Source organism: Dreissena polymorpha, chromosome 4 (genome assembly GCF_020536995.1).
Source record: "Dreissena polymorpha isolate Duluth1 chromosome 4, UMN_Dpol_1.0, whole genome shotgun sequence".
NCBI lineage: Eukaryota > Metazoa > Mollusca > Bivalvia > Myida > Dreissenidae > Dreissena > Dreissena polymorpha.
In genome coordinates, this window is record NC_068358.1 from 29316616 (window position 1) to 29330422 (window position 13807).

A 13807-nucleotide genomic window follows, 5' to 3' on the forward strand; every position below is an offset into this window, starting at 1 on the left:
CATGTCTTCCCCTACCAGTCTGTACTGCCTGCATGGCTCGTTCTACCAGTCTGTACTGCCTGCATGTCTTCCCCTACCAGTCTGTACTGCCTGCATGGCACGTTCTACCAGTCTGTACTGCCTGCATGGCTCGTTCTACCAGTCTGTACTGCCTGCATGGCTCGTTCTACCAGTCTGTACTGCCTGCATGGCTCGTTCTACCAGTCTGTACTGCCTGCATGGCTCGTTCTACCAGTCTGTACTGCCTGCATGGCTCGTTCTACCAGTCTGTACTGCCTGCATGGCTCGTTCTACCAGTCTGTACTGCCTGCATGGCTCGTTCTACCAGTCTGTACTGCCTGCATGGGCTCGTTCTACCAGTCTGTACTGCCTGCATGGCTCGTTCTACCAGTCTGTACTGCCTGCATGGCTCGTTCTACCAGTCTGTACTGCCTGCATGGCTCGTTCTACCAGTCTGTACTGCCTGCATGGCTCGTTCTCTACCAGTCTGTACTGCCTGCATGGCTCGTTCTATCAGTCTGTACTGCCTGCATGGCTCGTTCTACCAGTCTGTACTGCCTGCATGGCTCGTTCTACCAGTCTGTACTGCCTGCATGGCTCGTTCTACCAGTCTGTACTGCCTGCATGGCTCGTTCTACCAGTCTGTACTGCCTGCATGGCTCGTTCTACCAGTCTGTACTGCCTGCATGGCTCGTTCTACCAGTCTGTACTGCCTGCATGGCTCGTTCTCTACCAGTCTGTACTGCCTGCATGGCTCGTTCTACCAGTCTGTACTGCCTGCATGGCTCGTTCTACCAGTCTGTACTGCCTGCATCGCTCGTTCTACCAGTCTGTACTGCCTGCATGTCTTCCCCTACCAGTCTGTACTGCCTGCATGTCTTCCCCTACCAGTCTGTACTGCCTGCATGTCTTCCCCTACCAGTCTGTACTGCCTGCATGGCTCTCCCCTACCAGTCTGTACTGCCTGCATGTCTTCCCCTACCAGTCTGTACTGCCTGCATGGCTCGTTCTACCAGTCTGTACTGCCTGCATGTCTTCCCCTACCAGTCTGTACTGCCTGCATGTCTCGTTCTACCAGTCTGTACTGCCTGCATGTCTCGTTCTACCAGTCTGTACTGCCTGCATGTCTTCCCCTACCAGTCTGTACTGCCTGAATGGCTCTCCCCTACCAGTCTGTACTGCCTGCATGTCTTCCCCTACCAGTCTGTACTGCCTGAATGGCTCTCCCCTACCAGTCTGTACTGCCTGCATGTCTTCCCCTACCAGTCTGTACTGCCTGCATGGCTCTCCCCTACCAGAGTGTACTGCCTGCATGGCTCTCCCCTACCAGTCTGTACTGCCTGCATGTCTTCCCCTACCAGTCTGTACTGCCTGCATGTCTTCCCCTACCAGTCTGTACTGCCTGCATGTCTTCCCCTACCAGTCTGTACTGCCTGCATGTCTTCCCCTACCAGTCTGTACTGCCTGCATGTCTTCCCCTACCAGTCTGTACTGCCTGCATGTCTTCCCCTACCAGTCTGTACTGCCTGCATGTCTTCCCCTACCAGTCTGTACTGCCTGCATGTCTTCCCCTACCAGTCTGTACTGCCTGCATGGCTCTCCTCTACCAGTCTGTACTGCCTGCATGGCTCTCCCCTACCAGTCTGTACTGCCTGCATGGCTCTCCCCTACCAGTCTGTACTGCCTGCATGTCTTCCCCTACCAGTCTGTACTGCCTGCATGGCTCTCCCCTACCAGTCTGTACTGCCTGCATGGCTCGTTCTACCAGTCTGTACTGCCTGCATGTCTTCCCCTACCAGTCTGTACTGCCTGCATGTCTCGTTCTACCAGTCTGTACTGCCTGCATGTCTCGTTCTACCAGTCTGTACTGCCTGCATGTCTTCCCCTACCAGTCTGTACTGCCTGAATGGCTCTCCCCTACCAGTCTGTACTGCCTGCATGTCTTCCCCTACCAGTCTGTACTGCCTGCATGGCTCTCCCCTACCAGTCTGTACTGCCTGCATGGCTCTCCCCTACCAGTCTGTACTGCCTGCATGTCTTCCCCTACCAGTCTGTACTGCCTGCATGGCTCGTTCTACCAGTCTGTACTGCCTGCATGGCTCTCCCCTACCAGTCTGTACTGCCTGCATGTCTTCCCCTACCAGTCTGTACTGCCTGCATGGCTCTCCCCTACCAGTCTGTACTGCCTGCATGTCTTCCCCTACCAGTCTGTACTGCCTGCATGTCTTCCCCTACCAGTCTGTACTGCCTGCATGGCTCTCCCCTACCAGTCTGTACTGCCTGCATGGCTCTCCCCTACCAGTCTGTACTGCCTGCATGTCTTCCCCTACCAGTCTGTACTGCCTGCATGGCATGTCTTCCCCTACCAGTCTGTACTGCCTGCATGTCTTCCCCTACCAGTCTGTACTGCCTGCATGTCTTCCCCTACCAGTCTGTACTGCCTGCATGTCTTCCCCTACCAGTCTGTACTGCCTGCATGTCTTCCCCTACCAGTCTGTACTGCCTGCATGTCTTCCCCTACCAGTCTGTACTGCCTGCATGTCTTCCCCTACCAGTCTGTACTGCCTGCATGTCTTCCCCTACCAGTCTGTACTGCCTGCATGGCTCTCCCCTACCAGTCTGTACTGCCTGCATGGCTCTCCCCTACCAGTCTGTACTGCCTGCATGTCTTCCCCTACCAGTCTGTACTGCCTGCATGTCTTCCCCTACCAGTCTGTACTGCCTGCATGTCTTCCCCTACCAGTCTGTACTGCCTGCATGTCTTCCCCTACCAGTCTGTACTGCCTGCATGTCTTCCCCTACCAGTCTGTACTGCCTGCATGTCTTCCCCTACCAGTCTGTACTGCCTGCATGTCTTCCCCTACCAGTCTGTACTGCCTGCATGTCTTCCCCTACCAGTCTGTACTGCCTGCATGGCTCTCCCCTACCAGTCTGTACTGCCTGCATGTCTTCCCCTACCAGTCTGTACTGCCTGCATGTCTTCCCCTACCAGTCTGTACTGCCTGCATGGCTCTCCCCTACCAGTCTGTACTGCCTGCATGTCTTCCCCTACCAGTCTGTACTGCCTGCATGTCTTCCCCTACCAGTCTGTACTGCCTGCATGTCTTCCCCTACCAGTCTGTACTGCCTGCATGGCTCTCCCCTACCAGTCTGTACTGCCTGCATGGCTCTCCCCTACCAGTCTGTACTGCCTGCATGTCTTCCCCTACCAGTCTGTACTGCCTGCATGTCTTCCCCTACCAGTCTGTACTGCCTGCATGTCTTCCCCTACCAGTCTGTACTGCCTGCATGGCTCTCCCCTACCAGTCTGTACTGCCTGCATGTCTTCCCCTACCAGTCTGTACTGCCTGCATGTCTTCCCCTACCAGTCTGTACTGCCTGCATGGCTCTCCCCTACCAGTCTGTACTGCCTGCATGTCTTCCCCTACCAGTCTGTACTGCCTGCATGGCTCTCCCCTACCAGTCTGTACTGCCTGCATGTCTTCCCCTACCAGTCTGTACTGCCTGCATGTCTTCCCCTACCAGTCTGTACTGCCTGCATGTCTTCCCCTACCAGTCTGTACTGCCTGCATGTCTTCCCCTACCAGTCTGTACTGCCTGCATGTCTTCCCCTACCAGTCTGTACTGCCTGCATGTCTTCCCCTACCAGTCTGTACTGCCTGCATGGCTCTCCCCTACCAGTCTGTACTGCCTGCATGGCTCTCCCCTACCAGTCTGTACTGCCTGCATGGCTCTCCCCTACCAGTCTGTACTGCCTGCATGGCTCTCCCCTACCAGTCTGTACTGCCTGCATGGCTCGTTAGAAGAGGCTTCCTTAAACAGGAAGTAGCATTCTTGCAGGAAGTGTCGCCACAATGCTTTTGCATAAAGTAACATTCATTTAACAAATTAGCAGCTTGTCAAGTAGATTTTAGAAAAAAAAAAGGTTTTAAAATTTCTCACAAGGTTGCCCAAATGCTTCTGGTAAAAATGTGTTCATCTGACATATTTAGAGGTAATTTACCTTATATTTCATGTAAGTGCAACGTTTGTCAATAAAATATTATGATATAAAGGCAGAACTGAACAAATGCATTGACCTATCCAGTGTTGCTTGTTACGGTTGTTGATGGAAGTTGAGTTTTTTTGTAAAAAGATTATTCAATACAAATAAGAAATTTTAATAACTATGATAGACTTAAATAGGCAGGCATCTTGACCATAAAGCCATAGCCTTGAAAACCATTTATAAAACCCTCCACATGTAAAACTACTAGTATAAAGAAAAAACTGCAAAAAAATGCCTTTAATTTTGGCCTATATTGTCAAGTTTGCTCTTGGCTAATGGCCCTATTCCACTACGAAAACAAGCCCACGATTCGCTACGATTTCTCACATTTATTGAATCAAGAAGACTCGTGACAGTCTGCGATTCAGTTATGACAGTGGTACAGTCAATTGAGTTACGACGAAACATGGGGTTCAGTTGAAGTCTTGCGAATAGGGTCGCGACTTCACTACGATGTGTAAGAATCTACTGCGACTGTACTACGAACGATGCAGATTGGTCACGACTAAGCTAGGACCTCACCGAATGCACCCATGAATTCGGCGCCAATATCTACTGATAATTTGATTCTAACACGGCATGCGACTTGTTTTCTATAGACAAAGAAGGAAATAAAGTGTGGGTTATTCTGCCATAAATTATGGGCGGAGCTTAATGTTTCAAAAAAAGTTCCGAATAAATAAAGAAAATATTGCAGTAAAATGCACGTGCTTAAATCAAGCTCGTAAAGAAATGTCAAAAATGTAGCACGTATATAAATGTAATGAAACAACAAATTGTATATTTGGAGATAAGAGGCATGACCACGCCTGCTAAGAATTTGTTTGTTAAGAAACGTAATTAAGAAAACATTTATAGTATGTCAGCTTTTCAGAAGAATTAACACATGTGACGTCATTTGGTTTCTATGAGTGTTGTTCTCAATGAAAGTGACGTAATTTGCAAAATATTTATGAATGAAAACGACGTCAAATGTTTGTACAATTCAATGACGTCACTAAATAGTGAACTTTGTACTAAGAAGGGCGGAGTATTGAAAAATATAGTTCACATCCAAAAGCTTGAAGCAAATCAATCAGAATCGTGTAAGAATAGAAATAATATTTTTCTATGATGGCTTGTTGTTGAATAACCCACAGTAAGGAGTATAGATTTGTGTTATCAAAGCACTCGTGCTCCGCATTCGTGATTTAATTCCTACGCATCTTTACTCCTTACTGTGGGTTATTTGAAAACAAAACATGATGGAAAAATATTATTTCTTTATCATTCTTTACAAAATCGTAACTGTTTCGTAACTAAATTGCGAGAATCTTAGCGGGCTCGCAACTCAATCGGGGTGAACTCTTGAGAGTCTTGACAAAGTTGTAAATGATGTAGACAGATCACATGATCACTGATTCCCCGATTGAGTCACTAATTACCTAAGATTCCATTACGACGCCCAAGAACGCACTACGACACTGTTACGAGTAAACTGCGATTAAATTCAGTCTTGGAGGTCTCGGTCAAATTTTAAACACGTTTAAAAACTGGAAGCGATTTTTTTGGAGCTCACGACTCGCCCGCGACTAGCTACAAATGAGTTAGGACCTTCGCCGATTGAGTTACAAATGTCCCTGACCTCAAAATATTGGAAATCGGGACAAATCGTGGGGAATTGGGTCGTAGTGGAATACCCCTATTAAGCACAATTGTGTAAACTTCATGTATAGTGTGTTACAATGCGTTTGACAACGCGCCCCTGTCTGTCTGTGTCTGACCTCAGTTCCTGTGTAAGACGAGAGTGAAATATGGAGCCTTTCACGCTTGCCCACTAAGTTGAAAACATTAACTTAAATTATAAATGTCTGTGTCATGATTAGGCTGTAGAATCACTCTTTCAAATGTTTTAGTTCTTGCAGAGAACCATGTTTATATTGATAAAACCAAGCAATATTTAGAACAGATTAATTAAAATCTTACTGGTTAAGAAGGGACAGAGTGAGGCAGCGTAGGCTTAACTGTATAAGGAAAATTGAGCTTTATGCTTTAGCGGAAAGAGTTGTCCCAGATAAGCCTGTGCATTCTGTCCAAACTGAATTTTTGCTCAGAAGGGACTCTCTTTAAATGAAAAATATGGACTAAATTTTTGTTTAGAAAATACTTCCTCTGAAAATAAAATTCCATAAAAGCGGTGTCACTGATTAGCCTGTGCATAGGGTAACACTCTGCATTTAGCCTAGTTTGCCCAGACCATTTTTATTGATGAAACAAAAGACTTTTTAACCTTCCAGTTTACAACTTACAGATAGGCATGCTCAGAGTTACATGTTAATACTCAAATACTCAAGAAGTCACTATTTTTTGTTCAATCTTCATGAATCGGCTTACACTTTTTCAGAATAGTCTTGTTCCTTTGCATTTTAGGTGGGACAGAGGACAACGACAACGAGCGAGGCATGGTATTAGGGGAGATAAGCCTGGGTTATGGTTAGGTTAGGGTTAGGGTTTGGGTTGGGTTAAGGTTAGGGTTAAGCCTTACCCAAACCTGACCCCTAACCCTTACCCTAACCCTCTAACCCCCCATGCCCATTACAAAACCATGCCTAGCTCGTTGTCGTTGTCCTCTTCCCGTTTTAGGTGAGTGCCTTAGTGCCCATGGCCTATGGCCCTTTTGTTATGGAAGACTCAGGTTCATTGATGTTACAACTTTCTGTGTAAAGCTACTTTCTTTGTTGGGATGATTAAAATTATTGTAAAAAAAATGCAAACACCTTTGTCATTTAGCCACTATAAAATTTATCATGATCAGACTGTTTGTTGCTCTAAATTTAACACAGGAAACAGTGTTATCATGTTACAGATATGTTATTGCTTTAGATAATTATGCAAGGGATTTCTGGTTTGATTTTTTTTAAGGGAAATGGGCTCTTAAATATTTGCTTACAAGCATGTGTCAGAAATATGAAGAGTGGGGGACACAGGTTGTGTTTTATCACGCAGGGAGATTCTGACTGCCGTCGGACTGGGCAGACATCGGGAAGTTTGAAAAAGATGAAATTAAACATTTGCATTTCCTCACGATAGATTAACTAATGGGGAATAGATTGCCTTGCGGTTTAAAAATCAGATTTAAGGCGATAGGGCACTAAGATGAGGTTTGTCAATTATTGAAAACCTGTGACAAGTGACACTGGGCGCAAATTGATTTGCTGATTTCAAGTAGAAACAATTATATTTTAATATCATTGTAAAGGAAAGAGTCGCCCATAAAAAGTCGTCCAACAAGAAAATTGTTTCTGTTATCTGCTTTTAAATTGACTTGCCTCTTAGTTGTTATTTAATCATTTGCGGTTAAAAGCCATTTTACAGCTCATTAAGTCACCTGTCATGACCGTGTAGGGATTTACAGTTCTTGTATGTCCCATTTTGGGATCCTGTCTAGATTAATTCACAAAAATTGTGCTCACATATAGAGGAGTGATTGTCAATGGGTTCCCAGGGGTGAAATTATAGCCCACTTTAGATATTAAATGTACAGAGATTTATTTCTTTATAATTGTTTACTGTGATTTTTGTGGAAATTTGAGAATATAATGTTGGTGTTTAATCAGAAAAGTGTCTATGTGTGCCTCCATTTAAGGACAAAAAGCAAACAATTTTAATCATCGTCCACTCCTTCATTACAGATAGATTAGGCCACTCATTATGTTTTTATTTAAAATTGCTGCATACATGTACAAAATTCATGAATGTTGACATGAACAATTAGTTAGCATCCGGTTGTTGGTCATATGACACTGTTGTACAGGTTTGTTTTCTGGCTGGAGCTGATCATTATAGTGATGGGACACCCAGGGTGAGAGGTGACACTTCACATTAACCCATATTGATAAACTGTGACCTCTCAATTGGAACCAGCATGTGACCTGGGCCGTATTCACCAAACAATGCTAAGACTAAAGTCTAAGATTAAATTCCAATATTCCAATAGTATTTAAATTGGAATACTAAAGCACCGGCTTTAATTTTTGAGTCAAACTTTGCATTAACCACTTCTATCTACCAATACATCAATTGTAAAATGTACTTGTAGAACATTTTGTTAATGATATAATCACCAGTGGTAGCCTGCATATATTCTATAGCTGGACATTAGATTCTCAGTGTAGTCTTTATTCTCAAGTGTAAGAATGAGTTGGGGATACAGGCCTCTCAATGGAAACCAGCCTTAGACCTTGCAAACTCTATGGGACTGCACGGGCTAATCTGTGACCACACTTTACGCACAGGCATTTAAAGGGACCTTTTCACAGATTTTGACATGTATTGAAGTTTGTCATTAAATGCTTTATATTGATAATTGTAAAAATTGGATCTAAAAAGCTCCATTAAAAAAAAGAATAAAATTTAAAAGAAAAAAAAAAGAAACCCTCAACTGGGCCCGAACCACTGACCCCTGTAGTAAAAGTCAAACGCTTAGACCACTCAGCAATCCGTGCTCATACAATGAGTGATGTATTTTATACTTTAAACAAGCAATCCTCGTAGTGTCACAAAATATAACCACAACAACAGTATTCTCCAAATTATTCAATCGTTTCGCGTTGCAACGCTTTATAATTTTCAGGTTTTTAAATCATCAAAAGATGCATAAAATGAATATTTTAGAGCATGGTAAATGTGCAGTTTACTGTTCCCACACAAATATCATAACTAAAACAAAAATTTGCGAATCTGAAACAATTTTTTTTATTTTGTCAATTTACCAAAACGTGAAAAGGTCCCTTTAACCCTGTTCAAGTAAGGCTCATATAAAATTTAGGTCAGACAAACGAGTGCTTGAAGATTGCTAGAAATAATCTGTATGAAACCAGTGCAGTACTTGAATGTTGACATGTAAAGTATAGTTTAGTGTATTATTATTTCCTTTGCATTATTTCCTTTGCCAAGAACATTAAAGCTTTACCAAAATGGAATGACGCAGAAAAACTGTTGAAAAAAGTGTCATTTCAGAAGAATTTTATTCTTGGCGCCAGTTTTATAGCAAAAAGAATAACTTTAATTTATTACCATTATTTATTAATTGATTAGACAGTCAGTAGCTGTGAATCCATTGACATTTGCCTTGCAGGAAATCTGTTCAGAATAACAATGTGAATGTACCATTCATTCACAAATTTATTTTCAGTAGGCGTTGACATAAAGTGAATGCTGTGCCATTTGCTCACACATTTTTTCAGAGGTTATTGAGATTTAAAGCATAATAACAAAAATGAACCATTTAATTCTGCTTCATAATTAATATGAAGTTCATTCGAATGCATTGTTTGCATAGATTATGTTACATAAAATTGTTCCTATGGTGCTGCATTTGTGTATCAAATGGGACGACACTTCACACATTATATATCTCTATACCTTCTACAAATGTGCAGAACACAATCATAATTGTTCATGGTCTTCATGAACTTTGACTAAGACATATAACTGTGACCAGCTTTTTAGTGGGACTGTGACCCTTTTGTACTTGTAGAAGACCAATTAAGGTTTGCATGCAAGATATTGCAAATATACTGGCAGCAATGTGTTCACTTTGTACCTGTCTTTGAAAATCACCCAAGTATGTAAAATTTACAGTTCTGAATGTGTTTTCAGAATGTGTTTCTGGGTCAAATCACGAGTATTGAGATTAACAACAAGCCTTTGGAAGTAGCAAGACGTGGTCAGGAAGTCTGTATCAAGATTGAGAACATCCCAGGGGAAACCCCAAAACTGTATGGTCGCCACTTTGATGAAAACGACATGCTTATAAGCAAGGTAGGTGTACCTTGAATTGGTAATACATATACGCATTAGGTTGTCTATAAGCTGACCTATCAACACAGTGAGTGGTACCTTGAATTGGTAATACATAGGCAGTATGTTTTCTGTAGGTTGACTTATCAACACATTTAGTGGAACCTTAAATTGGTAATACATATAGGCAGCAGGTTGTCTGTAGGCTGACTTATCAACACAGTCTGTAGGCTGACTTATCAACACATTGAGTTGAACCTTGAATTGGTAATACAAAAAGGCTGTAGGTTGTCTGTAGGCTAACTAATCAACACAGTCTGTAGGCTGAATTATGAACACAGTGAGTGGTACCTTGAATTCGTAATACATATAGGCAGTATGTTTTCTGTAGGTTGACTTATCAACACATTTAGTGTAACTTGAAACTTGCTAATTTATATAATGATATTCAATGACATTGTACAAAACATATAAATACACATGAAATTGATAAAAATAAGAGTGATTGATACTTTTATGCAGCATTAATTAAAGGATTAATAATCTAAAAATGTGTGATATAAATAAAAATGCTGTAAGAAACTTAAGCAATAAAACAATACAGGCTACGATATTAAAACACAGTAAAAATAAAATTTTATGTAATAAATTGATATATCTAGGGTTAAGACAATAATTATAATGATATTATGAGCAAAGTTTTGGCAACATAAAGATACTGTTTTATCATTAACTGAAAGGATACATGAAAGGATATTTATGCACTCTGGCTGTCGGATCCCACAGCTACCGGTCGCCTGTCACCCTTACGGACACTTCTTTTGGGTTTTAATCGTATTTGAACTATTGTGACTACAAGTCACAAATAGACTGACCAAGTGTGACTACTATTTAGTGGAACCTTGAATTGGTAGTACATAAAAGGCAGTAGGTTGTCTGTAGGCTGACTAATCAACACAGTCTGTATGCTGACTTATCAACACATTGAGTGGAACCTTGAATTGGTAATACATAAAGGCAGTAGGTTGTCTGTAGGCTGACTTATGAACACAGTGAGTGGTACCTTGAATTGGTTATACATAAAGGCAGTAGGTTGTCTGTAGGCTGACTTTTCAACAGAGTGAGTGGAACCTTAAATTGGTAATACATATAGGTAGTAGGTTGTCTGTAGCAGGGGTTTTTCTGCCTATTTTGGGAAAATGAGTCCAAATTGGGAATTTTTTATCGACAACATTGTCCATTTTGGGAATTTTGCTTCAATGAAACGGCTCATTTTGGGAAAACATTGTGAATGTATCCTGCTTTAATAAGTCAGTGATATAACAAATAAATTTGTTTTCATTTGTTATTTTGTCTTTATATAAACACATGCAATATTAGGCATGCTCAACGTTTATTCCAGTACATGTGCTGCAATTTTGTTTTTCAGTTACAGTTACAGTCTGAGATAAGAACAGTATATTCAAAAACTATAGCAGATATTTTTTACCAAAACAAACACTGGTTAGTCACACAAGTTACATAATACAGCATAATTTTTCTCTGCTTTCTGTTTTTGAAAGCATCACACAGCTCCTCCAATGTTTTATCAATCAGGTCTAGACCTTCAATGCAGGTAAGCATCAGATGAGTAAGTTTGGTTTGTGTGAATGTGCTGCGTAATGGGGAGCACAGCAGGTTCATGGTGCTGAATCCTCGGTCAATCACAGCAGTGCTTTTTGATATGATACACATCAGCTGGACTAGTTGGAACATTAATAATATAATAATCATAAGTCAAAAGACACTTCTTTCTTAAATTTTTTTTTTTTTTTTTTTTTTGTGTAAATTGGGAACTTTTTTTTAATTTCGGTTTGGGGTCGGGTCCGTTTGCTTTGGTAACGCCTCTGTTTTCCGGAGGCGCAGACAGTGCTGAAAAACCTCTGTGTAGGCTGACTTATCAACACATTGAGTGGAACCTTGAATTGGTAATACATTAAGGCAGTAGGTTGTCTGTAGGCTGACTTATCATCACAGTGAGTGGAACCTTAAATTGGTAATACATATAGGTAGTAGGCTGTCTGTAGAATTGCTGGTCAGTAATTATGTATTGTTGAAACTTGTCTGTCCAAGTGTGAATTGATGGTCTTTATTTCGCCAAATAGTTTCATAGTCAATGCATTAGTGGTCAGCATCAAAAAGCTGGTATACCCGAGTGCCTTGGAAAACAATTACACAAACAATACGGCCTTCATTCTTAATTCATTTTTAGCTCATCTATTTTTTGAAAAAAAAATATGAGCTATTGTCATCACCTGGGCGTCGGCGTTGGCGTCCGGTTAAGTTTTGCGTTTAGGTCCACTTTTCTCAGAAAGTATCAATGCTATTGCATTCAAACTTGGTACACTTACTTACTATCATGAGAGGACTAGGCAGGCAAAGTTAGATAACTCTGGCGTGCAATTTGACAGAATTATGTGCCCTTTTTATACTTAGAAAATTGAAAATGTTGGTTAAGTTTTGCGTTTAGGTCCACTTTTCTCAGAAAGTATCAATGCTATTGCAATCAAACTTGGTACACTTACTTACTATCATGAGGGGACTAGGCAGACAAAGTTAGATAACTCTGGCGTGCATTTTGACATAATTATGTGCCCTTTTTATACTTAGAAAATTGAAAATTCTGGTTAAGTTTTGTGTTTAGGTCCATTTTATTCCGTAAGTATCAAAGTTATTCCTTTCATACTTGCAACACTTACTAACTATCATAAGGGGACTGTGCAGGCAAAGTAATGTAACTCTGTCTGGCATTTTGACAGAATTATGTGCCCTTTTTATACTTAGAAAATTGAAAATTTGTTTAAGTTTTGTGTTTAGGTCCACTTTATTCCTACAGTATCAAAGCTATTGCTTTCATACTTGCAACACTTATAAACTATCATAAGGGGACTGTGCAGGCAAAGTGATGTAACTCTGACTGGCATTTGGATGGAATTATGGGCCCTTTATACTTAGAAAATTGAAAATTTGGTGAAGTTTTGTGTTTTGTTCCACTTTACCCCTAAAGTATCATAGATATTGCTTTCATACTTGGAACACTCGCAAACTATCATAAGGGTACAGTAAAAGGACAAGTTGCATAACTCTGGTTGTCATTTTTACGCAATTATGGCCCTTTTTTGACTTAGTAACTTTGAATATATGGTTAAATTTTGTGTTTCGATTCACTTTACTTCTTAACTATCAAGGCTATTGCTTTCAAACTTAAAATACTTTCATGCTATAATGAGGTTACTGTACCTGGCAAGTTGAATTTTACCTTGACCTTTGAATGACCTTGACTCTCAAGGTCAAATTATTAAATTTTGCTTAAATTTCCATAACTTCTTTATTTATGATTAGATTTGATTGATACTTTGACAAAACTACTCTTACCTGACATACCACAATAGACTCCACCCAAACCATCCCCCGTGCCCCCCCCCCCCCCCCCACCACCGAATCCCCCCACCCTTATTTTCTTTTCTTTTTTTAACATCATCTCACAAATGACCACCACACCCTCACACTATACCCCCCCCCCACATTATTTTTTTTTGAAACGGTTAAAAAACACAAATATTTATTTTTATTATTTTATGTTTGAAATACCGTCCAACCATCGCACCCAAGAATCCCCCCCCCCCCCCCCCACCCGAATCCCCCCCCCCCCTAATTTTTTTTTTTTTTAAGATCATCTCACAAATGACCACCACACCCTCACACTATACCCCCCCCCCACCACCCCCCCCCCCCCCCCCCCAAATTTCATTTTTTCATGAAACGGTTAAAAAACACAAATATTTATTTTTATTATTTTATGTTTGAAATACCGTCCAACCATCGCACCCAAGAATTCCCCCACCCCCCCCACCCCCCCACCCGATTTTTTTTTTCCGCATTTTTGGAAAATAATGTAATAAATGTCCACACCCCCACACTATACACCCCTCTTCACTC

At 41.5% G+C, this 13807-nt stretch overlaps 1 protein-coding gene across 1 annotated transcript in view; it reads left to right on the forward strand.

The window, feature by feature from the left end:
• LOC127880261 (eukaryotic translation initiation factor 5B-like) overlaps positions 1–13807 on the forward strand; it is a 129656-nt gene that overhangs the window by 99715 nt on the left and 16134 nt on the right. The window contains exon 24 of the mRNA XM_052427584.1: positions 9689–9850. Coding sequence (XP_052283544.1) covers positions 9689–9850 — 162 coding nt within the window. The remainder of the gene's footprint in view (positions 1–9688; positions 9851–13807) is intronic.